This window comes from Sapajus apella, unplaced genomic scaffold (genome assembly GCF_009761245.1).
Source record: "Sapajus apella isolate SASKATOON/1434 unplaced genomic scaffold, GSC_monkey_1.0 scaffold19, whole genome shotgun sequence".
In the NCBI taxonomy this organism is placed as follows: domain Eukaryota; kingdom Metazoa; phylum Chordata; class Mammalia; order Primates; family Cebidae; genus Sapajus; species Sapajus apella.
The window spans coordinates 6,636,595-6,663,959 of NW_022436959.1; the positions used below are offsets into that span (position 1 = coordinate 6,636,595).

At 51.0% G+C, this 27,365-nt stretch overlaps 1 protein-coding gene across 4 annotated transcripts in view; it reads right to left on the reverse strand.

Moving 5' to 3' along the window:
- Positions 1 to 27,365, reverse strand: part of MINDY4 (MINDY lysine 48 deubiquitinase 4) — a 126,479-nt gene that overhangs the window by 30,834 nt on the left and 68,280 nt on the right. For all 4 annotated transcript variants that reach the window (XM_032286874.1, XM_032286875.1, XM_032286876.1 and 1 more), the window contains 7 exons: positions 22,997 to 23,103; positions 20,455 to 20,571; positions 18,934 to 19,022; positions 9,929 to 10,030; positions 8,218 to 8,281; positions 7,061 to 7,126; positions 1,571 to 1,638 (listed from right to left, as the gene is read on the reverse strand). In XM_032286874.1, coding sequence (XP_032142765.1) covers positions 1,571 to 1,638; positions 7,061 to 7,126; positions 8,218 to 8,281; positions 9,929 to 10,030; positions 18,934 to 19,022; positions 20,455 to 20,571; positions 22,997 to 23,103 — 613 coding nt within the window. The remainder of the gene's footprint in view (positions 1 to 1,570; positions 1,639 to 7,060; positions 7,127 to 8,217; positions 8,282 to 9,928; positions 10,031 to 18,933; positions 19,023 to 20,454; positions 20,572 to 22,996; positions 23,104 to 27,365) is intronic.

Here is a 27,365-nt window from a genome sequence, read left to right on the forward strand (position 1 = left end):
TTCAGGCCTAGCAGCATGAGGCCGTGCAAGTCCAGCAGGGCAGCCTTCCCCACACTAATGCCTGACAGATGTCCAGCTTGGTTGGACAGGGCAGGAGAAGGAGGCAGCAGCCCTAGTCCCCAGCTCTGCACAACATCAACAGTGGCCTGGGCATGGAGCCCCGAAGCCCCTTTCGGAGGGAGAGGGCTACACGCAGGAGCATGCATGTAACATGGCGCCCACTCCCAGGCTGCCCCGGGACCACCAGAACAGACACACTCGAGCACGGAGCCCTGGACTCCCAGAGCCAGATGGCCCAAGCATGTATGGGGATGCTTAGGCTGGCATCATTGGGTCTGGCCCTCCTGAGAGTGCAGCTTCCCCTCAGGGGGACCTGGAAACTCCCACCCAACCTGTCAGCCCAGGAATGAGCCAACCCAGGAACAAGCCCAGTCCTGGGGAGAAGGTGGTGCAGCTTATGGTCTCCATGCACGTGAGTCCACACCAGGAATGAATCATATCATTATGGCAGGATTAGAAGTTAGAAATCACTGTGCACTCACACGTATTTAATAAGGTCAGAAGTAGCAAGCAGCAGGCAACCTGGTGCACGAGACCACAGAGTGCCCCTGTCCTCCCCCGAATCCACAGCAGAGGCCCCTAAGGGAGGGCGCCGACCAGGTCCAGCCAGGCCGGGGAAGTGTCTCCTGCTGCGACCTCCTTCCCCTGGGCACCACAAGTCTACTCACCCGGCCTCCCCACTTCCCAGGGCCCACCTGCTGAGGGCCGCTCCCAAGTCCTCCCCACTACGTACCCCTCAAAGTAAGTCACTCCCCAAGGACTCTCTGCTTGAAAGTGAATGGGGCAATCGATTGTACTTCCCACAACCATTTACGCGCTATTAATCTGCTACACTCCCTGGTGACATGTCTAGGTGACAAACACAGACAAAGAGGCCTAAAAAGCTCCTAGGGAAGGAGCTTCATGGGAAAACTCCAGCTGTAGGGCAGGCTGGGGGGCCATGTTTCACCCGATGCAGAGTAAGCATAGAGACCCTGCCAACAGGGGTCAGGCAGGGGAGATTAGGACAAGCCACCCTGCCACCTCTCCCTGCCTCCAGGGCCACCTAAGCACCACCCACTCACCACCTGGGATGCCAGCCTTGTCCTCGCAGCTGTAGGGTTGCCTTGGTCTACAGCGAGGCCTCCCTGTCCTGAGCTCTTGAGGGCCCTCGGCCATCTCCTGGGTCTCAGCCTCAACTGTCCATCCCTGCACATGTGCCAGGGGCCTCTGCCTGAGTGCTCATGTGTGCACATGCTGCAGTCCCAGGCAAGCTCCTTGAAGGCCAGTGGCGTGTCTTTCAGGTTATCCCCCGTACACATGGTAGCCCTGGACATGCGTCTATGTAGAATGCAACTACTCTCTCTCCTCTACCAGCGGACCTTCCCCTACTCCACTGCTTCATTCATCATTTCCACAACATTCTCGGAGCCCTCGCCACGCACCAAGCACCATCCTGGACTCTAGGGAGGCGGCAGTGAACAAGACAGATCAGCCCAGCCCCAGAGAGTTCAGGGAGAAAGATACTCACAGCTCCGTGGACCTGGACAGGATGGCAGACAGGGTGAGCAGGATGCATCCATAGGGGCCCACTTCAAACTGGGAAGGGAGAGAAAAATGAGCTCCATGCCGTCAGCACCTCCCTCTTCCCAGCCCCACACCTCTGTGGGAGCCACACCCCAGGGAGCAGCCTACCCTGAGCCAACTGCCTCCAGCCCAGCCCTGGGGTTGCTGGGTGGCCCAAGGGCTGACCTCCTAAAGGACAGGGCATTGGAACAGCCCAAATGACAATGGCAGCAGAGTCAGGGTGATGCAGGAGCCACCGCAGAGAACAACAGTGACCTCGGAGTCCTCAAAACTCATGAGACAGCAACAGTCGTGGCCAGCTCCATTACGGTGCAAGCGTCTTATGGGCATTATCATGTCGAACACTCTAACAGGCCTGGGGGACAATACTATGATTACTGCCCTCTAGCATATGTACAACTGAGGCTCAGAAACTGAGTGAGCTGCCCAAGACCACGCAGCTTGTCGGCAGCACACTGGGACTCCAGGGGGCTCTAATTCCAGCAGACAGCAGGTATGTGGCAGAGTCAGGATCCAGTGAGGCACAGGAGGCAGCCATGCAGATGCATGTCTTAAAAAATTTTTTTTTGGATATTTTAAAATACCAACATTTTGGCATTTTGTTCTTTGTGGATTTTTCTGATTAACTTTGATTTTTAAAAAAGATAGTTTTTGCTAATGTCTGAGTTTTTTGGCACCCCCTTAGATTTTGCATCCAAAGTAAGTACACCTCCCAACTCTGGTTTGGAGCCCATGTCCTGGAGGCTGTCCGCCTAACTTACAGCCTCGCTTTGCCACTCTTTGCTATATGACCATGAAAACATTCCTGGACTCCTCTATCCTCAGTCTTCTCGTCTGTAAAAAGAGGGTAATAATCACAGCTCCTACCCTCATCAAGTTGTGAAAATTACGTGAGCGAGTCCTTTTAAAGCACTTCAAATGGGGCCTGGCACCTGTGTTAGCTGTTAGTACAAAGCTGGCTCTGCCCCGCCCAACTGTCCAGTGAGCCTAGTGGGCCACAGCCTACTGGTATGGATAATATCACTTCTGCTGCCTGGAGAAACACCATCGTCAACTGCAAGTCAGTTTGAAGGCCTCACCCATCCCACTTTGGAAACCATGAACTGTGACTGAAGACACTGCCTGTTGTAATAGTCAGTGTTCCTTATGTGTAATCACATTTTGGACTTAGAAGAAAAAAAAATCTCAACTTGTTTCTCCTGAAACAGGTAATGAAAATTATAAAACTTTCACATTTACATTTTTGCCTTGGCTGCCAGGAAGCTCAAAGCCAAATACAGTGTTCTACCAAGGTTACTATTGGAGCTCAAGCTTCTAATAAAATTATCTTTTCTTTTCCTCAAAATATACTGTTTATTTTCATCCAGGAATTCACTTGGTCAATCAGTCATTTTTAAAAATGTACTGGTGAAATTTCTGTGCCAAGAGGATGCTCCTGGCTAAGGCTGTACTCGTGAGCAAGGTGGATATGGATCTCTTCTCTTGGGGAAGTAATTTAGGGAAGCAAAAACAATAAGCAACTTGAAAAGGCTGGGAGGAGGGGTTCTGCCACAACAGAAATGCAGGCTCCTTCGGAAACACACAGGGAGGGACTTCAACACAGACTTCGGGCTTAGGGAGGGAGTAGCAGGGAAGGCTTTCTGGAGAAAGTGATGTCTGACCAGAAACCCAGAGGACAGGCACAAATCAGAAAAGTGAATGCTGCTCCAGACAAGAGGACAAGCACACACAGGCCCACAAGAAGGAGGGCAAGCTAAGCGGGAGCACAGCAGAGCCCTGAGGACATCATTTTCTTTTAAAAGCAACTTCAAACTTTTTTTGTAAGTAGGAATGTTATGAATGAATCAACAACAATCTTAAATCAACGTCATCTTAATTCTGTGATCTCAGGCCAGTGACTTCATTTCTGCTGCCCCGAGTTTCCTCTTTGCAAAAGAATAACAATGAAGACCCACCTGGCCTATTTCCTTGGCTTATGGTGGACATTCTACGAGACCATGTCTGTGGAAGTGCTCTGACAATTGTAAAGAGTAATGCTGATGTCTCCCCCTGCACAGGGGGCCACTGGCCCCTTGTCCCAGCTCTGCATGCTGCCTAGGGAAGTCACGAAGCTCTTAGTCTCAGTGTCCCTTTCCACAGAAAGCCTAATGTGCCGCAAATTTCCATCTCCCCTTGGAAAAGTCACAAAGTGTTATTGGTCTCAGTTTCCTCTTCTGGAATTCTTGCCTACTTCTACCATGGACGTATACGGTGCCCTGGGGCAGCCATATTACTTGCTTGGTCTGTGGTCTATTTCCCTTTCTGCCATGCCTGTAATGCCTACCTACCTGTAAAGAAGTAATGGACACAGAAGCCCACTCTAAGCCCCAACTCTGGGTAAATTTGGGGAACTATTATTACTATTTATGGCAGCATTTCCCCCAGTCCTAGGAACACCCTCAAGGAGACCCTCACCCCTACCCTGAGCCCTGGACACGCCTCTCTGCAGAGGGTGGGGAAGAAGCCTGCTTGAAGCTCCTTGCCCTTGCTGGAACACAACTAAATGGCACCAATATTCCATTTTGTTTTTTTAAACTTTTATTAAAATTATCTCATCAAATTCAAGCTGCCAAGACATGGGAGGCCATAGGGCAACACGCCTGCAATGAAAGGCAAGGTCAGGCAGGGCAATTGGCCCGGAAACTGCCATCAGAGTCTAGAAAAATGTCTGGTGCCACTTGGGAAGAAGGGGCCATTCTTCCAGTGCTGCTATGCACTCGAGACCTGAGTCCACCAAGGAACTCCGATGGGAGGCAGAGGTGGGGCATCCTCCAGCTGGCCAGGGCCCTGCCAGACACCTTGCCCAGAGGGCGAGCAATAATGAAAACACAGCAAGAAGGCTATTTATTTTGGGCAGAGATGGCTTGGTGTACATTTCCAGGCCTGGCACGAGGAACCCCTCTTAGGCCCAGGCCATGAAAAATGAATTTGGTGAGGGCAGTGCTGAGGCAGCTCAACCGCTTCCAGCAAAAACATAAATTATACTGCAGGGGGAGAGCTGCCTAGCAGAGTGAGGAGGGCCGAACACTGACCGCCTGTATCGAGGACCAAAGCCAGGCAAGGAGGGGATGGCTTTGAGTCCAGATGCATCACTGGAGGAGGAGGCCCCTCACCCTGTTGCAGACCCTACTCTCTGAACCCTTCCACAGTCCCTTTCTTGGTTAGGCTTCATCAAAGCACTGGGGTACAGGCTAAGGGAGGGGCCCCATCTCATAGACAAGGATGCAGAGGTCCTGGTGCTGAGGGGCCACCCCAGTCCATCTGTGGGCAGCTATAAGCCTCAGGATCTGTGATCATTTCAGCAATCACCCTCAGGCTCCACCCTGGCGCCTGAAGCCTCACCAGTCACTTCCTTTTCCTGGCCCTCATGGTTCCATACTCTGCTTCAGCTGACAGTGTGACCAGGTGCCCCCATTCCTGGCCACCCTGGCCAGATCCCACACACGAATGCCATCAGGCTCTGCTCATCTCTCCTGTGACTGCTGCACTCTCATGATGGTCTGGATCAACAGCAGGTCCCCTTCCTTCTCGTTCAGACTGCCTGGTACTGCATTTGGAAGACACCCTTCTCCACGTGTTTGAGGTTCCTCTTTGAGGACCACCCTTAAGATGATGAAGAGCTGGAAGCTACCTGACAACTGCTCCATCTTCCATTTTCCAGATGAGGAAACAGACCCAGTGGCTTCCCCAAGGCCATATGTGACTAAGGAATAAGGCAGAGGAGACCCCCAGGCCCCTGCTCCAGGCCTCCCCTGCCAAGGCCAGGCAGTGGATGTACTGCATCAGTAGACGGCCTGCCAGATGACTCCGATGAAAAACCAGAGTGGGGGACAGGCAGCAAGGGAAAGGCCCGGAGCTCCCAATGCCTCAGCCAGCACTCCCCGTCCCACGCGCCTGGACAGAGCAACCCATGCAGAAAAGGAGCCATCGTAATCCATGCTTTTGGGAGGGGCCCCGAGGCCTCTGTCTCGGCTGTGGGTGAAAGTACTTCAGGCGGACTGCGCCTCCGGTGACTTCACCTGCCTCCTCTTGCTCTTAGGGCCGGCCCCATTGTCCACCCAAGGGACAGCTAGTGCTGTCAGGGCCTGGTCATTTCCCAGGGCTGTGCCCAGGCCTCTGGGGTCTTTGGGAAAGTGTGGAAGGCAGTCTTGACAGCAGGAGCTTTAGTCCTGAACTCATTTCCAGCAAGTTCTCCCACGCTCTGGCTTACCACAAAACCCTCTAGGTGCCTTCCTGGGGCCGAAAAGAGCAGATCCCACATCCAGCAGGCCAAATGAAAGGCAAGGGGAGGCTCAGGGACCGGCCTGTACACCAGGAGAGAAAGGTCTGCGTTCTTCCTCTGCTTCGATCCTGACACACAGATTTCAGGACTGTGAAGCCTCACAGTGGGGGTCTCAGAAGTCGCTGGTCTCCTGGCCTTAGCTCATGCCACACCCGCCTTCTGTAATGCTTCCCTCTCACTTCTGCAAGTCTACAAGGAGCCCACCTCAAGGCTGCCCTTAGAGCATCACTACAATGGCAATGGTAGTGTCAACAACAGAAGCTAACAACTACTGAGAACATCAAGCACAGCCCAGCTGCCCTACCATGCTCTGAGGCAGGCACTGTTCTTACCCACATTTTACAAGTGGGGAAACTGAGGTACAGAAGGATTCAATAAGTTGCCTGAGGTCATGGAGCTACTGAAAGGTGAATCTGAATTCAGAGCTAGGCCAACCGCTCGAGACCATGTTCTTTACCTGCGGAGTGTGCAGCCCCTCCTCACAGAGCCTGTGATGCCACAGCTCTGCGGTGACTTCCTGGAGCCCTGGAGATCTGCTGCTATCTGGTCCTGGCCGTGCCCCGCCCAGCTCATGGCCAGGAGTGGATGTACAGCTCTACCCTGGCAGACAGGGGGCTCCAGAGCCCCCACCTAGGCCTGCCACCCCAAGGACACCAATCAAGGTGTGCATCACACTGCTAAGCCCTCCAACCTATCCAGGAAGCCACTTTCTGGTCACTGCGCCAGCTGGTCCCAGGACCCACTCCACTGACAAAGAGCTCCTGTGTTCCAGAGGCACTGCTTCCACTCCGACAGAGAGAAACTCTGGTGACCTCCATCAAACAGCTGCTTCCTCTGTGTCCTGAACCCACCTGTCCAGCTCTGCTGTCGGTAGCCCTGGCTGTGGCTGCTCCCTGTGTCCTGCCTCCAGGACCAGCCCTTGAGGATGCAATGGCAGAAGCCAGATCCCTTGCCCCAAGCTCATTCTCCTCAGCGCCCCACCCAGGGGCCAGCATGACTCCTTCCAGCTCCCTCACCACCCCGGGATGGGACGACAGGAAGAACAACTCCAGTTCCACAATGAAACAGAAGCTTGGTGATGCATATCCCATGGGAGTAAGGCACGGTTCATACCTGATGAATGCTTTGTTGAAGGAAAGTCACCAGGTCCTCATAGCAGGCCAAACTGTGGAGTGTGAGCTGAGAAGACACAAACACGCAGGGTGAGTGGCCCAAGCCCCGTGCAGTACCCCATCCTGGATTAGCTTATGCTCCCTGGCTTCAGCAGCTAAAAAACCCCACTTGGGAATGTCCCTGTGTCAGAGAGCAACATTCCCAAGTCGGGGCTGAGAGGTACGGCCATACCTGTGTGTCACTGAAAGGCTGGTTGGCACTGCTGGAGTCACCGGGGTTCAGGTGGCCCTGCTGCAGCCCTGGGCCTGAGACCCCAGAATTCCAGCAACCTGTGTTGCCCCAACCAGGGAGGGCTGCACCCCATGGGCGAGTCACTGATATCAGAAAGGAGGCTGGTGGGGAGGTGGATGAGGCAGGGGCCACATCCAGATCACAATAGCCAGGCCAGGTAGAAGCCAACAGGCCATGTCCTGAGTTCAGTGGGAAGCAGCCTATGAGTCTCCTTTGCAGGCCAGGAAAAAACAATTCAAGAGAAAACATTCAAGAATGCGAGACCCGTAATTAGAGCAACAGGGCAACACGTGCCCAAACTGAGGTCAAATGAAACTAATTAGTTAAAAATTCTCAGTGAAGAGGTTGGCAGAGGTAGCTGAAAAACTTCACTGTTTTTATATTTTCCAAAATACAAAAACGTATGTCTCCCATTTTTTCCCCGACTGTGTATGACTTAGATCTGGCTTTATGGCTGGTGTTCCATGCTATTAAAGTTCCTCCCCACATTCTAACTTTCTCTCCCTTTCCTTACCACCCCTGCCCCACCCCTCCCACAACAATCCTGGAGCAGATGTTAAAGAAAGAGGAAGAGGGACACAGAGAAGCCTGGGGCTAACCAACAGGCATTCCATATAAACTTCAGCTCTGCACACCCTCGAGGGGACAGGGAGCCAGTCAGCCTTTTGGCGGTAAAGCCAACTCTAGCAGAAGCCCATCCCCAAAGCCACCCCACGTCTGTCCCCACCCTAATCCCAGGACTAGGATTCCTGGGACCTGGGCTGCGGGAAGGCCAGCCTGTCCCCAGCTGAGGAAGGATTTACTTATATGAAAGGACAGAGTCCCCAAAGCCAAAGGTTACGTGATAATTTTCCAGAAACCCGTACTGTTTCTAAGACTCCATCTGCTTTATATTTCCCTGCTGGACTGAACTGCTGTGTTCTCGAAGCCCTAAAAAGGAAAGGAAGGTGCATGAGTCCTCCGCATGGAGAGAAGGCGTGCCCTCCAGCTGGGGCAAAACCACATGTGTCATTAAATAAGGACAAATAAGAAGGTGGCTCCAGAGAGAAAATGGAGCCAGGAGTTTCTCGTTTTTCCCCACTTTGAACTCACCCACTAGTCTGGGCCCAGAGAACTCCAATAGCAGGATTTAAAAGAAAAAAAAAATGGAAAAAAGACCGCAAAGGGAAAGCTTGGAATAACCAAACCCAAACCCAAGCTCTGGCAGTAGGAAGTCTGACTCTCACCCCCAAGCGACAAATGTGTTTCCAGACTGCGGAATGTGGACTTGCCACTCATTTTCACTGACGGGAGGAACTCCAGTCTCCGTCCTCTCTGAGGCTCCCCCAGGGTGTGCAGTCCCCAGGGGTGTGCAGCCCAAGGTATCAGGGAACAGGAGCCGGGTTTGGGGCCCAGTGCTCCTGTAGTGGCTGTGTACCCTTGCACCAGCCACCCTCCCTCTCTTGGCTTCTGCTTCCTAATCCGTGAAACAGGGAGCAACTGAATTCCTGCCCCATCTGTTCTCAGGGTTGCCCTGCAGATCCTAAGGGCCGGGGTTAATAAATTAACTGGAAGATGAGTACTAAAGACAAGTGATAGTAATAATAACAAAAATAAATAACGATATCTAACATGCGGCGCTGATGTGCCAAACACTCTTCACGTTTATAATTATTAGCTATTCATATTGATAAAATGATTTAAACTGATACTCATATTTATTATATATCATTTCTTTATACTGACTCATTTAGGTCTCACAACCATCCAAGTAAGTCATTGTTCTTATCATCCCCATTTTGCAGATGAGTAAACAGAGAGGTTGCATCAGTTGCCTAATGTCACACAGCCAATAAGCAACAGCATGGGGAGTCTGACCTAAGAGTCCCTTCTCTGAAGCACTATGCTACAGTGACCAATGTACCCCCAGAGTATGGTCTTTGGCCCCAAAAGTCATCTCCTTTACCACGGCTTAGCCTCACAGCTGGGGCAGTGATATTTCCACTCTGACAGGTCAGGCTGAAGAGCCAGCAAACCTTGCGTGTGGGTTATGTGGGTAGAATGGGGCCAGCGGTGAAGATACTGTGTGGGTCAGGGCAATTGGGTTCAGAGCCTGGGCTCCGCCTCACCTCCCTGAGTCGTCTTCTTTATGGGATGGGTACCCAAGTGACAGAGCAAAGGGCAGTGTGCTCTGGAGATTGGGAAGAGCAGCACAGGGCGGTCAGTCTGGCTCAACCTGAGGGGCTGTTTCTCGGGGCCTCCAGATCAGAGAACATAGAGAGGAGCTGGCCACTGGGGTCAGAGGCTTCCTCAGAGGGGTCACTCCAGAGCCCCTCAGAAGGAAGGCAGGGCAGAAAGACCATACATTCCGACATGAGAACCGGAGCCCAGAGAGGGCATCACAAGGCTGCATGGAAGCCCAGGGCTCTCCCTGAGTCTGGGGCTGCCCAGCACATCAGGCTGGCTTGCAGGGCTCATCCCAGCATGTGGCACAGGTAGGTACTGGAAGGACCTCAGGACAGGAGCGCACATGGCCAGCTTGTCTGCAGCTGGCAGCAGACTATGAGCTACAGCAACATAGCCCTCAGAACCACTTACAATGCGACCACAGCTCTCTCTCGGCCCCCCGCCCGCCACACAATGTCTGCGAGGGCCAGGGTAAGGCAGCGGGTCCGGTGGGCATCTGAAGGCTGCAGGCCCCTGCGGACAAGAAAAGGAAGGCATTTATACCCATGTGGACACGGGCTCAGATGATACAGCTCTGCTTAGTGTGATTAGGCAGCACCCTCTGCAGATGGCCTGTCCTTTCCCTTGCCCACAGCGGGGCCACCTGCAGCCCAGGAGCTTCAAGGCAAAGCCCAGGGAGGAGGAGTCTCCACAGCTGAGGGTCAAACAAGGAGCCTTCAGTGGGAGGCCCCAGGTAGGGCTGGAGAAGGAGGCGGCAGAGGTAAGGGCCCACAAGAGCAAAGGGGGCTCTGCAGGCTTGATGGGGCCCAGAATTGTGTGTGAGAAGGGGCCATGAGTTCTGACAGGGGCCACGAGACCCAGCCAGCAGTGCTCAGGAATGCCTGCCATCTCAGGACCCTGCCCAGGCCCTGGCCATGCCCGCCTCCAAGCCCCTGGAGACAACAGCATATACAGGCAGGTGCTCTTCACTCCTAGGGCCAAGGTGACAGCAGCCTCACTTGCTGGACACTTAGACATAGGATGTGAGGATGAGTGACAGGACGGATTCAAGGATGAGCTCTGTGTTTTGAGTGGGCACATGGTGGTGCCACCAGGTGAAATAAGGATGATGTGGCTGGGAAGAGGTAGCTGGAGATAGAAGATAATGAGTTGCACTTCAGACTTTCTGAGTTTGAGATGCACTTGGAACTTTGGATAAGGCTGTCAGACAAGTAGAAAGCCCAAGAAAGTGGCTGGGGCTGGGCATAGATTTTCCAGAGAGAGAGAATGAGGAAGGGCAGAGGCAGTGGTCAAGGGTGGAACCCCATGGAACTCTAAGGAATCAGGGGAGGCAGAGGAGGAAGAGTCAGAGGGCTAGGGGCGGAATGAGGAGAGAGTGCCATGTCACAGTCTTAGGAGCAAAAGAGTTTTAAGTGGACATGCAGTCAGCTGTATCAAACATGGCAGAGGCCTCTCCATAATAAAAATGGTCACTAAGAGGTCCCTGGTGCCTGAATGGAATGAGAGGGAAGGGAAACAGCCAAATATGCATATTTCTTTCCATTTCCCATTCCCAGGACACCTTCAAGCTGTATTTCTAGACTTCTCTTGGATTCCATGAATTTTTAAAAAACTCATACAGAAGCTAGCTCGTCTCTCCCTAACAAATAAAAGGAGTTGATAAAGACCCTGCTAGAGGTCAAAGGAATACAGAGGAGGGGGTTCCCTGACATTAGTTACCAAATAATTCCTGAGCTCCATGCTGAGCTGCACTGGGGAGAGAATGACACTGAAGTTTTTCCCTCCTCTCCAGGTCAGAAGAGAAACCAGGAGGCCAGGACCCAGCCCACCACAGTGGGCAGCATGTGGCCCGGTGCCTGGGACACACAGCCAGTGACCCACACCCAGGCTGCTGCGGTCCAATCACTTTAAGAGTTGACAGAATACAGCGGCCCCTCAGTTTCCTCATTCGCAAACTGGCAATGACCTCTGCACCTCCCTCATAGCTTTAAACGAGATGTTTGTAAGGTCCATGGCCCAGGGCCTGGCACATGATGACCATTCAGTCAGCGGTGCCTATCACTATTGTCCTTATGAAAACATCAAGTCCCCACTTGGGCCATGACAAGGGGAAAGTGGATTTCCAACATCTAATATGAAAGTGACACCAAGCCTCTGACACTGGAAATCCTTCAAATCCAATGAGACAAGTAACAAGCACTCAAGCACTTAACAAAACAAAACATCGACTGCCTGACACTTCTTTGGCCTCAGGAAGCCCATCGTGTTTCTCGGAGGAAACAGTTACCAAGCATTCACCGAACCGGACGCCCCAGCTGCTGGGAGTGCTGGCCCAGGTCACAGTTCATTATGAAAACAACGATGAGAAAACACTGCTCTAGGTATCACAAGAGCCCATGCCAAGTACTAAGGGGGCCCTGGAAAGCAGAGCTTATCGGAAAAAGGAGAAAGGACTGGACTCGGAACCCACAACATGACTCCATCACCGCCACCGCTCCTCCTTCATGCCCTGCTCTCATACAAATGATGGCCATGTACCGTCAACTGCACATCCTGAGTACCTCATGCCCACCCTCCCCCTGCTGTGTGGCCCAGGCCAGGGTGCTCTGCCCTTAGCTCAGATGTTACAGCCAGTGCCCCACCAGCATTTTGCGCAATCTCGCCCCCGTGTCCAATCACCATTGTACACATACATGGGGTGGGGGTGGGAGCGTGTCTTCCTACAACACAGGTGTGACCAGTGTTCCCCAACATGGATAGATGTTATACAAAATCATGCCTGGAGTGTTCTTTCTGCCTAGAACACATCTATGTTGGCAAAGTTCCATAACTGGAAGTAAGGAGACCCCTTTCAAACACTTCTACACTAACTTACTGAAGCAGGTAATTCTCAGTTGGAAGCTTCTCAGTGTAGCAACAAGTAAGATTTTAAAAGCCAACATTGGCCAGGTACAGTGGTGATTCATGTCTGTAATCCCAGCACTTTGGGAGTACCCGGGTGGGAGGATCGCTTGAGGCCAGGAGTTTGAGAACAGCCTGGGCAACATAGTGGGACTCCATCTAGAAAAAGTTTTTAAAAAATCAGCCAGGTTTGGTGGCACGTGCAGTCCCAGCTACTCAGGAGGCTGAGGCAGGAGGATCACTTGGGTCCAGGAGTCGGAGGCTGAAGTAGGCCATGATCATACCACTGCATCCCAGCCCTGTCTCTAAAAAAAAAAAAGAAATGAGGTTTGAAAAGCCAACGTATATAGAGTATCGTGTGCCAGACTGTTATAAGCTCTTTCCATGTGTTATTTCAACAAATTGTTAAAACAACCCTATGAAGGAGGTACTATTATATCCTCTTCTTAAAATGGGAAAACTAAGTCATGGAGATAGAGTGACTTATCCAGATCACATAGTAAAAACTGGAAAAAATAAACATTGAAGAAGGAAGGAGAGCTTGGGCAAGTAGAACCAACTGTCTGGGCACCTGGTTTCAGGAACCAGCCTCCCTTTGCCTTTGACCCTGTCTTTTCGGCACCATGTAATACAATCAAGAGATCTTGCTCTTGGGTGAGGCCTGTCCCCTGGTCCTACAGGCTCTGCTTACAGCTCCTCTGATCCACCATGTCACCAAGCACAAGTCCTTACTCTTTTCTTTGGCTTCCAGTTAGTAACTCTGCCAGTCTCTCTATTCTTCCCTGGACCTTCTCTTTGTCTTTTGAGACAGTTTCCTAGAAAACTCAGTGGAGTTGGAAAAAGTACAGTGGTCAGACAGTTAAGGGGCCTGGGCTGGATTTCTGGCTCACAGGTTCTGGGGAAACTTTTGCCTTCCCAGGCCTTTGTTTCTCCGCCCACCTATAAATGCAGGCACTGGGTCAGATGCCCCAAAACATCATTCCAACCCTGCCATTCTGTCATTTAACCCAGGAGTCCCCCATCTCCAGGCGACAGACTGGCACTGGTCTGTGGCCTGTTAGGAACCAGGCAACACAGCAGGAGGTGAGAAGCAGGCGAGCCAGTGAAGCTTTGCTCTGCCTGCTGTCAGATCAGCAGTGGCATTAGGCTCTCATAGGGGCAGGAACCCTACTGTTAACTGTGCATGCAAGGGATCTAGGTGGCGCACTCCTTATGAGAATTTAACGATAAATGCAATGCGCTTGAATCATACGGAAACCATCCCACCTCCACCTCCAGTCCATGGAGAAACTGTCTTCACAAAACCAGTCCCTGGTGCCAAAAAGGCTGGGTACCCCTGATTTAACCCACCTTAGATTAACCAGGGCTGTATGTGCCTGCATAAGAACCTGCACCCACAGATGACAACAGGGGAAGGAGGCACACGTCTGAATCGCCCAGACCCTTACCAGCTAGCACAGCAGAAACCCGGGTGACAAACAGGTTCACATTTCCTGATCAGTCGGACTCCTCCGAGGAGGCTGGCACCTGACCAGGCTCTCAAACCAAGAGAAGTTTCTTTAAGAGTCAAATTCCTCACAGGAGAAGTGCAGGAAAAAGACATTTAGCTAGAGATAGGGGAAATAAATTATCTTTAGGGAATGATACATCCTGCTTTTATCTAAATTACCCAAGTGTTTCAGATGAAAGATGTTTCTACCCTAACCTTCTCAAAATAGCCTCACCTGTCCCCTGTGACGTACCCATGGGGCCATGTACAGAGTCTATAGACAATCTGGCAGAGAGCCCTCTCTGCCCCCTCTCAGGGTCAAAAGCTGCAACAGTGCGTAGAAAGACTGGCCTGGGGCTGCAGGACCATGGATTCTGCTACCAGTGTCCACAGAGGCCTTGGGCAAGCACCCCTCCTTCTCTGGGCCTCAAATTCCCCAATTTCAGAGGGGAAGTGGAAGTGAGAGGAGGACTTCCTGGACTCCCCGACTCTCAGATCTGCACGCGCCTCTGAGGACTGTTCCTGGCCTGTGGCTCTCTCCAGGCCTTCAAGGGGATAAAGAGCTCTTCATCTCTTTCTCTGAGCTGAGCCAGCACAGCACCTTCTCAAGTGGAAAAACACCAAGTCCTGCCGCCCAGCTCCGTCCTTCCCTACCGAGGAGAGGCCGGCTGCCGGCCTGATTGAATGAGTCTTAATGAAGCCAGACAGTCCTGCAGAAAAAACACCACCACTGCCAAGATGCCTTTTTTTCAGCATGACTTCCCTGGAGGGTACGATCCCATCCTCCGTCAGCTTTCACAAAACCATTTCCCCATCAGTGGTGGGGGGCAACATCTGAGGTGGGGCCGCCAGGGCCCAGGGAGACCCTGCACACAGGCAAGAAAGTACAGGGACTGCCTCTGGACCCACAGGGCATGAGCTCCCCAGGACCCCAGGGCAATGGCAGCTGATGGCAGGTCTCATGATGTTCCTGAAGAGAACAGAGGAGCCTGCCCTTTTTTCTTTTTTTTTTTTTTTTCTTTTAAGCTGGATCATGTCTAAAATCCTAGAATTTCAGAGTCAAAAGGGAGTGCTAAAGCCTCACACCCAACCATGCAACATGGCTTTTGAAGGAACATCAATAACACAATCAATCAATGTGAAAACTATGTAAGTCAATGAAACCAAGGAGCTGGGAACTGAGAGGTTCCTATCCATATGGCCCAGTGTTTCCCTTTGCTCGCATGGGGCAGGGCTCTGTGGGGGTTAACACCCACCCACATGTCAAGGACAACCTTCTGCAACCTCTGACCTACAGGTCCTTGGCAAAGCAGTGACATGGACTCCACCTCCCCTCTCTTCTTTTCTCCAGGCCCCAGACAGCAGGCGCTCGCTCCCTGGTCTTCCCCGTCTTTGCCTGATGGAACCCCTAACCTGTCCTCAGGAGGGTTCTTCCTCCCCAACCCCTATCTACCTGCGACCCGAGGCAGGATCAGGGCAGGAGAGTGGAAGGAGACTGGGGTGGAAGGGCTGGGGAGGACCTGATGCCCAGGGCCCACCACCAGGAGGAGGCGAGTCCTTGCTGGATATCTCCCTGCAACACCTCTCTCTGAGTCCCCTGAGACTTTGTCAGCAAGCTCTGTAACTGAGCCAGGCTCCCCACTCCTCCCTCTCGGCTGAGTCTGAAGAATGTCCCCTGAGGACTGCTAGGTCTGTGGGAGTAGGAAGTCAGACTGCTTCACTCCACCCGCATAGCACAGCACCACTGTTATGGGGGCAGCAGGCAGTGGGGGCTGCTAGGCGGTGGGCTACAAGCGGCACCCAGAATTGCAGGGCTCCAAACAAAGGTGAGGTCACTCCCACACCATGAATCCTTCCAGGCTTGCTGGAGAAGGCAGTCCTGGCCAGCAGGCCATGCTCTCCTGGCTGCCTGGCACAGACCTCCTCTGGTCCAGCCAGGCAGGATCCCCAGCACAGTTCAGCACCTTAGCACCTGGCACACCCCTACACATGACAATTCCCAACAGGCCAGCAGCTCCTTCTTCCCTCTTCCTCTGCCTGCCCCCAGGGCCCCAGGACCCACTGGGCTTCACCATCCTTGGCCTGCAGCTAGAAGGTGCCTGCCTGGCCAGCAGTGACAGACAGAAACCTCACTCCTCCAGCTTAGCAGATTTCTTTCTACCCAGAACTCCCCCGGAATCCCAACCTGGATGACTTTTGCCTTCTAAGGCCTGGCTTCCCTCACTGGTATGAAGAGCAGAGCTCGGTTCCCATGGATGTGGCCTGGGGGATACAAAGGCTCTTACTTCCCTTTAGTGGGTTGGGGGTAGGGCAACAAAAACCAAGTCTCCCTTGTGCCCTGAGCAGTCAGCCTTCCGGGAACGTACTTAAATGCCTTATCCTGACTGTTGGCAAACCATCTGCAAGTTCCCCTAGAAGCCCACGTGAAGTTCAAAAGCAACTCTGAAGGAGCACTGGACCGAAATGAGTTGAGAGACAATCTCCTCCAAGGCCAAGGCTTGATTCAACAGCTGGCGGCACCCTAGGCCCCTCTGGCAGCCTGGCGCTGACCTGCCACTACCCCAGGTCCCACCCTGCCCCTCCAAATCCTGCCCTAACCACCCTCAGCAACTCCCTGCTCCTCTCCCTGCCCACAGGCCTTTGGCCACATCTTGTTCTCTTTACTGGAATACCACTCCGCTTCCCCTCCCTGTTTGGCTAACTCACTCATTTGTCCATGTGTTCACTCAACAAAAATTCTGAGGGCCTCTTCTGTGGACCAGGCACGGGGCTGGATGCCAGGGACCTGGCTGTGAACTAGCTCAGGAGGGTCCCTGTTCTCCTGGGGCTGTGTGCTGGAGTGGGGTGGGCCATAGGTGGTGGCAGATGTGGACAGGTAACCACATGGATGAACACGAACACCAACTGGCAGTGGAGTTATGAGAGGCAGGGCCTGGGTTTCTCTTAATGGGGGAGGTTTGAGGAGGCCTCCACAAAGATGTGGCCTCTGTGCAATGTGAGGACCCAGCAGGCACAGCGCCTGAGCACAGAGCCTGAGGGCCCAGGAAGGAGTTTGAGAATATTTGCCAGGAGGGGAAAAAAAATTGAGGGGAAATCAGAGTGTGCATGCAAGGATGTGCATGAAGGGGAGTCACGGGTTCTGTCCATCCTTCATATCTCCATAAAAGGAAAATGTCACTCCACCAGGAAGCCTACCCTTCGTGTCCAGGTGAAGCTTAGCATCCTGCATGTCCCCTGTAACCCCCTGTCCCTGTCTGGCTCTCCTGTTCAATCGAAGGTGCCATGAGGGCACCTGTATTTGTCTTCTTCAGCCCCATATCCCTGCTAAGGACCTGGTAAGTACACTCTACACATTTTTTTCAGTGCAAGGAAGGAAGGAAGGTAGGTAGGTAGGCAGGTGGGTGCATATGTGCTCAGTATCCCTGCACCCTCTGAGGGCAGCCAGCGGTTTTCACTTAGCAAAGTTCCACCCAATCAGGAACATTCCTGAGCCTACAGGACTGGGTTGACCCCACCAGGGAGACAGCTGATGGCAGGGTCTCTGCCCATGACATTCAAACCTCCCAGCCCTTTGTGGGGCTGAACTTCGAGAGCAGGAAGTGGGGCATGATCCTGTACAGACAAGAGCCACTAAGGATGGACCTGAGAGCAAAGGGGAGGGGAAGCAGAGAGAAGAACAAAGACAGGTGAGATCTTGCCACGGAGGTGTTACGCTGCTGTGCTTCTGATGAGCATCTTTGGTTTGAGAGGAAACACCTTGATTATTACTGTGCAAAACCACTGGAAAAATTACAAGATGCCAAGCATGAAAAGCCACCTTCACTTTACCCTATCTAAGGCAAAATCATCCATGCTGTTGAAATGTGTTGCACTGGAGGACCAAGCTTGGCTGGATGGCTCTCCCAGTGAACAGTGTCTTTCCCAGGAATACATGGGGAATGGGCCTTGCTGTCTGGGTAATACCTAGGCTTTTTAAAAAAGGTTCTCAAACGCTTATTTCAAAGAGCAAGTACCTTTCAATAAAGTTCAGGAACTGGCAAGATTAAGCTATGGTTTTAAAATCCATTTAATTATTAATATAACTTCAGGAGAATGGGGGTAGCTGCTGGGCAAGAGCAGAGGATTCTTCTGGAATACTAGAAATACTTAATCTAAGCTATGTGTTTATGGGCGTGATTCACTGAGCACAACACATATAGTATAACTATTCTGTACACATTATATTTTAACTAAAAAATTTTTTTAACAAAAGGCCAATTACCAGAAGTTCTGTAGCTCTGAGAGTGACTTGGTATAAGCTGGTAACCCAGCCTGCAGGGAGGGAGAGAGGCAGGTCACCTCCTTACGGAGGCCTCACCTCCAGCCCCACGAGGGCTCTGCCAACCCTTTCATCTTGACACCAACGATGGCATGGGATTGCGGTTTTCTATCTGCCTCTCAACCTCATGGAGCGTTTCTGGAGAGGAGAGAACTCATCACATTCTCCCCTGTATCACTTGTGCCTGCACAGAGATGTTCTAGGAATGTGTGCTAAATGAATGAGAATGAGGTGCCCATGTGCAAACACTTTATGTGTGAAACAGAAACTGAACGGCTGCAGGGAGTGGAAGCGATGATCTGTGGGGTGGCCTGGAATGTGCGGTTATGAATGTTGGCAGAGGGGAGACAGCGTGGGGAAGGAGGGGAGGCCTGGACTCAGTCAAAAGGTCAGCAGACAACCTGGTGAGTGGAAGTGATTCGGGCAGCTTGCCATCTGAGGAGGGAAAACTGGTTTCACTGTCGTTCCTGAAGCCCCTTCCCGGGTACAGCACCACTGATGAACCCTCCCCACTTTTAGAAACAAACGCACACAAGTCCCCTTAACACTGGTCTGTGCAGGCCTTGTCAGCTAGATGCCATTTTCCTTTCCTGACCTGCAAAATACAGGAAATATCAGGGAACACACATGCTTCCTTGCTTGTTTTTTCTGGACACTCTGGAGAAGACCTGGGAAAAGAAGATATTGCCAAAATGAGCACCGACTTACCGAGCACAGTCGGCTTTGCTATCTCCTTCAAACAGGAGTTTCTGTAGGACACAGCCTTGGACAGCCGCCAGGACTCCACAAGGACCACCCTGCAAAGAACGACACCATTGCTGCCAGTGAGAACTGGCCCGGGACAGAGTTCTTGGTTCCACCCAAACCCACTCCAGAACTCAAGTGATAGAGAGTACAGGGTCCTGCCTTCTGCAAAGAAGGGTCTCTGAGGTGGCAACTGCTTGTACAACACATTGACCTTGGGTCACAGAGTGGGAGTGACAAGGCCCAGTGTCCACTCCTAGAGGAAGGGGCCAGTTGGTAGTCTGTCATGGGAGGAAAGTGACTCTTCATAACCAGTCAGCTGTGAAGCCAGGGACATCACCATAGGTTTTCCGTCATCTAGGGAAATGTTTCTGTGTCTATGGGTTGAGGGTGTTAATTTTCTACCCAGCCTTCAAAGCCCATCCTAAAGGGCTCCTCCTCCAAGAAGCCTTTCCTGACCATCTCAGCTGGCAGTGAGCCCCTTCAACATCCTATGCTTAGGTGAACCCTGCACTCTCTTCTGCCCGGCTTGTGGCCTGCTTCAGCACTGCATTAGGTGTATCTTTGTCCTTTCCCATGCTGTAGTGCAGAGGCTCCTTGAGGAGCTCATCTCTGAAGGCATCACGGGGCTTAGCACAGGACCTGGCTCCTGGGACACATTGGCAAAGGCTGGTGGGACTCAACAACACAAACAGACCCCACCCAAGTTTAAAGATGGTCCGAGCGGCAGGCTGCGGTGTTCATGAAGACCAGCAGAGCTTGGCCATGAGAGGGAGGGACAGAAGCTGGTGGTCCTGGGGCTCAACCTCAGGCAATATGGGGCAGGGGAGGTTTCTGGGGCTTAAGAAACTGAACCTGACCAAGCTGCCCTGCTCATCTGCTGATTCCTAATCCTGGGTTTAGCTTATCTTCTGCCCATGAGTATAATGTGGGAACTGTGTATTAAGCCATGTTCTAAGCCTGCAACCGTTGACTGCCACTGGCCCAGCTTCTATTACATCCTCTTCTTTAAGCACTTGCTCCACACACTTGACCCCTCTGCCTCTTCCTGCAGCCCCTGGACTTTCATACCGCCTCCCATTCATTCACACTGCCAGTTGCCCAGAGTGCCCTTTCTCCAGCTCTACCTGCAAAATCCTGTCAATCTCTCAATGATGAGCCTAAAAAGGCCCCTCCAATGGCCCCAAGAAGACTTAAGGCCTCCTCCCGCTCTCTCCTGCCGAGGATGCCAGCACCTGCACCACTCACAGCAAGTGCTCCTTAAATCTATGTTCAATTTGAACATCTCCAAAGCAGAGGGTCTTGTTCCCGAGCAATCACTCCACCAGCCTGCACTAAGTGACAACCCAGCACATGTGGGGCTGGCTGGCTGGCCCAGAATGGCACAGCTAATGCTCACAGGATTAACCAAAACCGGGAGGCACCCCCACCCCTATGTGTGATGGCCCAGCAGAAAGGTCCCAAGGAAACTTAGGAGCGACCTGCCTTGTTCTGCACAATGCCGTATTTTAACGAGGCTACATTACTAAAGGAAAAACTCTGAAGTTTCCATTCTTCATTGAAACAGCAAAAGGTGGAACCAAACAGAAGGGTCTTTATCTCCTATAAAAAGAAGAGAGAGTTGTACTGGTTGTTTTAAAAGCAAACAACAATACGGTGTTCAGTATGCATATTGCTGCAGAAGTTTTTATTGAATTCCAGCAGGGAAGTCCATTTTCCAGCATGGTTAGTCTCTTTATTTTTCAAGCTCATTCTTCTTATATTTGAGGAAAGAGAAACTCAATCCTGAGGGTCTTACCTCTGGAACATCTTTAAACCAAGCCAGCCCATGCTCACATGGGCCAAAATCTTTGTAAGCTCCTTGCAGAGGCCTTGAGAAACAAAATTTTAGCTTTGAAAGGGATCTTGGAGGTCCTCTGATCCTCCACAGGCAAGACTAGGGGGTTTTCAAACTCAACCTCACATTAGAACCATCCAGGACATAAAGTTCTTAAAAATCATCTTGATGTTCAGAAAGCACACTAGCCAATTAAACCCCAGTTGCTGAGGGTGAGACTCCAGTATCAGTAGTTTTAAGATCCCCCCAGGTGATTCCACAGTACACCAGGTTTGAGAACCAGTGCTCTAGTGCAGGGTTAGTAAACTGTGACCCCACAGGCCAAATCTTCCCCCACCACCCGTTTGTAAATAAAGTTCTACTGGTACATAGCAAAGCCCATTTGATTCCATAGCATCTGTTGCTGCGTTCATACCACGACAGCAAAGTTGAATAGGTGCAGCAGAGATTACACGGCCAGCAAAGCCAAAAATACACTATCGAGCCCTTTACAGAAAACACCTCCCAACGCCTGCTCTGGTATGACTCTCTACCATGTGTAAGAACCTCCTCTGATGCTACCCATGAGTGGTCCCCCAGGAACTCTGCTTGAACCAACCCAACCATCCAGTGAAGGGGTTCCCACCACCTCTCAAGGCAGCACCTCTACTTTTTCATAGCTGTCTTCTCCAGACTTCTGGCTGATAATGAGTTCACTGTTCATCTCCTATCAACCCACTCATCCCCCTCCAGAGCCCCAAAAATGGTCAATCCCTTCCCCAGGGACAGGCCCTCAGATAGGATGGGCAGTGGCTCTCTGCCCACTCCTCTCATGATGGGCCCACCCTCTCTCTGCCATGGTATTATATCTGAGGGGGATTTCTGAAGCCTCGAGTGAGCCCCAAGACCAACAGGGGATTCTATAGCCTCTTCCCTGCACCCTCTCTCTGAGTCAGACCTTTCCTACCGACTCACTATTTTCCACTAAAATCAGCTCTTTTCTTCTGCTCATTAAGTAAAAGGAAAATCTCTCTGACAGAAGCATTTGTCCACATGTCATCAAATGTGGGCTGGTGGCACACAGGAGAAAGGATGTGTGGATTCATCTGTCAGGGCTCAGAATGACAGCTCCCCACTAGGCACAGTGTGCTCAACAGAGCCTGGACACCTGGAATCTGCTTTCCACAGAGGCCACGTGTCCTGGGCTCTCCTGTTTTCTCTGCGGGCCTCACTTTTTCCAGCTGCTTTTGGAGACGCTACTGCTGGGTAGTCTTTAGGAGCCTAAGGGACCTGCCCCAAGTGTGAGTGCCCTCTGCAAGACTCATCACCCCATGAATCTGGTGACAGATGACAGAGCACCTCCTCCCAGGTTTGGGGCCACTTAAGTATATCTGACCCTCTGTGGCTTCAGAAGAGAGAATGGAAGGAAAAGGGGGGAGAGATGAGAGAGAAGGAGAGAGGGGAGAAGGGAAGGAAACGAAAAGACAAAACCTCTAGAAAAATATTTTACTCTTTGATTTGTATGCTGAGTAAATATGTAGTAAGTAGGAAGAGAAGGTCAGTGGTGTCCCCAGGAGTTTTAATTTTCCCCTCGTGGATCTTGGCAAAAGGCCAGAAGAGGACAGCGGGAATGACATTCCAACCTGCAGGAGCCTCTGGCCACAGAAGTGGTGAGGCCACCCAGTAGCCAAGGATGGTGAGCAATCTCAGACACCCCTGCAGAGGAGGCTGCTGTGGCCAGGAATCTGTTCCTGGTCCCGTGACCATGTGGCCCTTTAAGTGGCCACGGGAGTGCACCTGGATGGTGCTGAAGAATTGTTAACACCTCCCTGTCCTTCTCTCGCTGCAACCTGGCCAGAGCTCTGGAGACCACATAGGAGCTGCGCTGCTCTAATGGGGACAATTGGACCATTCCCATCACACCTTAACGGTGCCCACAGGGATATGACGAAACAGGTCCTACCGCGTTTGGATGGGAGGACATAATCTCCTCCCTCACCTTTTGTCTTGGAGGGAACAAGAGCTGCCAGGACTAGACTGCAGCTTTCCTGACTCTCGGTTCACACCGTCTTCCACATCACACCCAAATTTCCACTTCAACAACAACCAACAGATTACGATGAGCTGGACTGGACCAGGAACACCAAAATCACACCATCCATATCCATTCAAATCAAGATGCAATGAACCCGGCAGTCTCCTTACACTTACCTTTGCTACTGAAAGGTCAATTGGCTTTGATGCTGTCTGCAGCTTGAACACTGATGGGACCCGGGACAGGATGACCTCTTCCCTTATCAACTCATCCTCCACATCCTCTGAAAGAAAACCATGGCCACGTGAGCCCCCTCATTAAGACTCAGAGAACAGAACATGAAGTCACTGACCACCACAGATATTGCTAAGTTTGCAGAAGGTTTGAGTGAAAGGAGGGTTCCTCCCCCATTCATTCACTCCAGCTCTGTTTTGGGGTTCCCAGACCCTCAGTGGGAGGAAAGCAAGCAGATCAAGAAAGACTGTGCTCCTTGTCACAACACTGTTCTATTCATCTTTGCTCACAAGGATTTGCTGAGTGAGACTTAGCTATTGGTCCACTAGAAAGTTCCATGCATGGACATGTAGTGGAACAAGTGCCCAGGGCCTCAGCCATCGAACCAGGATCAGGAAAGCCTAGCTCAGACACATTTCTTACAATAGGTGGGCATGACTCAAAAGATCATTCCCCTGAGGACAAAGGTGAAGAGGACAGGACTAGGAAAGAAAATGGAACCATTCCTGATAAAATAATTATTGGAGATCATCACTATTGTAACTTGCATTTATTGACTGATTGAATTTTATCACCTTCCTCCACAACAGCCTTATGAGAAAGTAATTATTGCCCCCGCTTATAGATGAGGAAACTGAGGGTTAGAAGTGTTAAGTAAGTGGCCCAAGTCAATCAAATGTGGCAGAGAGAGTGACTCCTAGTCACTTTGCCATCCCACCTCCCCAGACCTCCAGCAGAGACAATAAGCCATATTCCAGATATTGTCATCTTATAGTGGGGCAACTGAGGCCGAGAAAGGGTCCCACCCAGGTCTCTGATAGCACCAGCTGTGACTTTCCAGTTAGCTAAGGTCCCCTTGTCATTACACATGCTGCCACTGAATTCACCAGAACACAGTGATAAAGTACCCAGGGACAAACAATGCCAAGGCAATGGTGCCAGCAAGGCTGAGCAGAGTGAACTCCAGAGGGTAGCTGAGGTCTTGGCTCTGTGAATCCAGCTCCCTAGAGGAGCCTGCCAGAGCGGGCCTGCTTGGGTGGGGGTGGTATCAAAGGCCACCATTCCCAGGACACACAGCCTGTATCTTATGCTACAGCCTCCTTTCTCCCCAGGGAGAACCAGCCACAGCACAAAGGGAACTTGTGGAGATTCAGGCCACTGAACAAGCAGAGAGATTCTACCGTTTGGCTTGGGGGGGAAAAAAAGTCTGCTATTTAAATATGAATCTAAATTTAGATGAGAACACTTCTGATATGGTTTGGCTCTATGTCCCCACCCAAATCTCATCTTGTAGCTCCTATAATTCCCATGTGTTGAAGGGACCAGGTGGGAGATCATTGAATCATGGGGGTGGGTCTTTCCTGCACTGTTGTCATGATAGAGAATAAGTCTCACAACATCTGATGGCTTTATAAAACAGGAGTTTGCCTGCACAAACTCTCTCTTTGCCTGCCGCCATCCATGTAAGATGTGACTTGCTCCTCCTTGCCTTCTGCCATGATTGTGATGCCTCCCCAGCCATGGAACTGTAAGTCCAATAAACAACCTCTTCCTTTTGTAAATTGTCCAGTCTCAGGAATGTCTTTGTCAGCAGCATGAAAACAGACTAATACAGTAAATTGGTACAAGTAAAGTGAAGTGCTGCTGAAAAGATACCCAAAAATGTGGGAACAACTTTGGAACTGGGTAACAGGCAGAAGCTGGAACAGTTTGGAGGGTTCAGAAAAAGAAGAAGAAAAAAAAGGTGAATCTTCGTAGAGACATGTTGAATGGCTTTGACAAAAATGCTGATAGTGATATGAACAATAAGGACTCAGATGGAGATGAGGAACTTGTTGGGAACTGGAGCAAAGGTGACTCTTGTTATGTTCTAGCAAAGAGACTAGTAGTATTTTGCCTCTGCCCTCGAAATACATAGAGCTTTAAACTTGAGAGAGATGATTTAGGGTATCTAGTGGAAGAAATTTCTAAGCAGCAAAGCATTCAAGAGGTAACATGGGTGCTGTTAAAGGCATTCAGTTTTACAATGAAAGAGCATAAAAGCTTGGAAAATTTGTGACCTGACAATGCAATAGAAAAGAAAATCCCATTTTCTGAGGAGAAATTCAAGCTGGCTGCAGATATTTGCATAAGTAGCCAGAAGCCAAATGTTAATTCCAAAGACAATGGGGAAAATGCCTCCAGGGCATGTCAGAGGTCTTCGTGGCAGGCCCTCCCATCACAGACCCAGAGTCCTAAGAGGAAAAAACGGTTTCATGAGCTGGGCCCAGGGTCCCTCTGCTGTGAGCAGCTTAGGGACTTGGTGCCCTATGTCCCAGCCACTCCAGAGATAACTAAAAGGGGCCTATGCACAGCTGGGGCCATGGTTTCAAAGGATGCAAGGCCCAAGCCTTGGCAGCTACCATGTGATGTTGACCCTACAGTTTCACAGAAGTCAGGAACTGAGATTTGGGAATCTCCACGTAGATTTCAGAAGATGTATGGAAACACCTGGAAGGCCAGGCGGCGGGGCCCTCATAGAGAACCTCTGTTAGGGCACTGCAGAAGGGAAATGTGGGGTTGGAGCCCCCACAAAGAATCCCTACAGGGGTACCACCTCATGGAGCTGTGAGAAGAGGGCTACTATCTTCCAGACCCCAGAATGGTAGATCTACCAACAGCTTGTAACATGTGCCTGGAAAAGCCACAGACACTCAACACCAGCCCATGAAAGCAACCAGGAGGGAGGCTGCACCCTGCAAAGCCACAGAGGCAGAGCTGCCCGAGACCATGGGAACCCACCTCTTGCACCAGCATGACCTAGATGTGAGACATGGAGTCAAAGGAGATCATTTTGGGGCTTTAAGATTTGACTACTCTGCTAGATTTTAGACTTGGATGGCGCCTATAGCCCCTTTGTTTTGGCTACTTCCTCCCATTTGGAATGGCATTTACCCAATGCCTATACCCTCATTGAATCTAGGAAGTAATCAACTTGCTTTTGATTTTACAGGTTCATAGGCAAAAGGGGCTTGCCTTGTCTCAGATGAGACTTTAAACTTTGGACTTTTAGGTTAATGCTAAAATGAGTTAAGACTTTGGGGGACTATTGAGAAGGTATGACTGGTTTTGAAAAGGTGAAGACATGAGATTTGGGAGGGGCCAGGGGCAGAATTATAAGGCTTGGCTCTGTGTCCCCACCCAAATCTCATCTTGTAGCTCCCATAATTCCCACGTGTTGTGGGAGGAACCCTGTGAGAGAAAACTGAATCATGGAGGCAGGTCTTTCCTGCGCTGCTCTCATGATAGTGAATAAGTCTCATGACATCTGATGGCTTTATAAAATGAGAGTTTGCCTGCGCAAGCTCTCCCTGCCTGCCACCACCCACGTGAGATGTGACTTGCTCCTCTTTGCCTTCCACCATGATTGTGAGGCTTCCCCAGCCACAGGGAACTGTGAGTTCTCTATTAAACTTCTTTCCTTTGTAAACTGCACAGTCTCAGGTATGTCTTTATCAGCAGCATGAAAACAGACTAATACAGCTTCTTAGTTAGGGTCTCTGAAAAGTTACCCTATGACCATGGCCTTACATAAATAACCCAAAACAAAGCCCAGATGTCTACCCAGCAATAGGAATGGGACTAAATCATGGTGCTGGGTGGAGAAAGAAACTGAATGAGATATATAACACAATGCTATCTATGTCAAGTGAAAATGATGCACACAAGACATTATAGATTTTGCAAGAACATATAGAAGAAAAAGATATAGATTAGGCATAAAATAATGGTTGCTTATGGGAAAGGAAGGTAATAAGAATACAAGGGGTAGGGCTAAAGAGAAATAAGGAAAGAAAGTTACGAGGGAGAAAGGGAAGGAGAGAGGAAAATGTAAAAGAGAGGGAAGGGGGCCAGGTGCAATGGCTCACGCCTGTAAACCCAGCAATTTGGGAGGCCGAGGTGGGCAGATCACCTGAGGTCAGGAGTTCAAGGGCAGCCTGGCCAACATGGCACAACCCCATCTCTACTAAAAATACAAAAATTAGCCGAGTGTGATGATGCACACCTGTAATCCCAGCTACTCGGGTTGGGGAGTGCTGAGACAGGAGAATCACTTGAACCCAGGAAGCAAAGAGCGGAGGTTGCAGTGAGCCGAGATCATGCCACTGCACTCTGGGCAACAGAGCAAGACTCTGTTTCAAAAAAAAAAAAAAAAAAAAAGTCGGGGGAGTGGGAAGGAAGAAAGAGAAGGCGACTGGTGGGCAGGCTTTGCAAAGACCAACACTGAGAATGTTCTCTGGAGGAAAAGAAATGTGTCATTAATTCCACCTT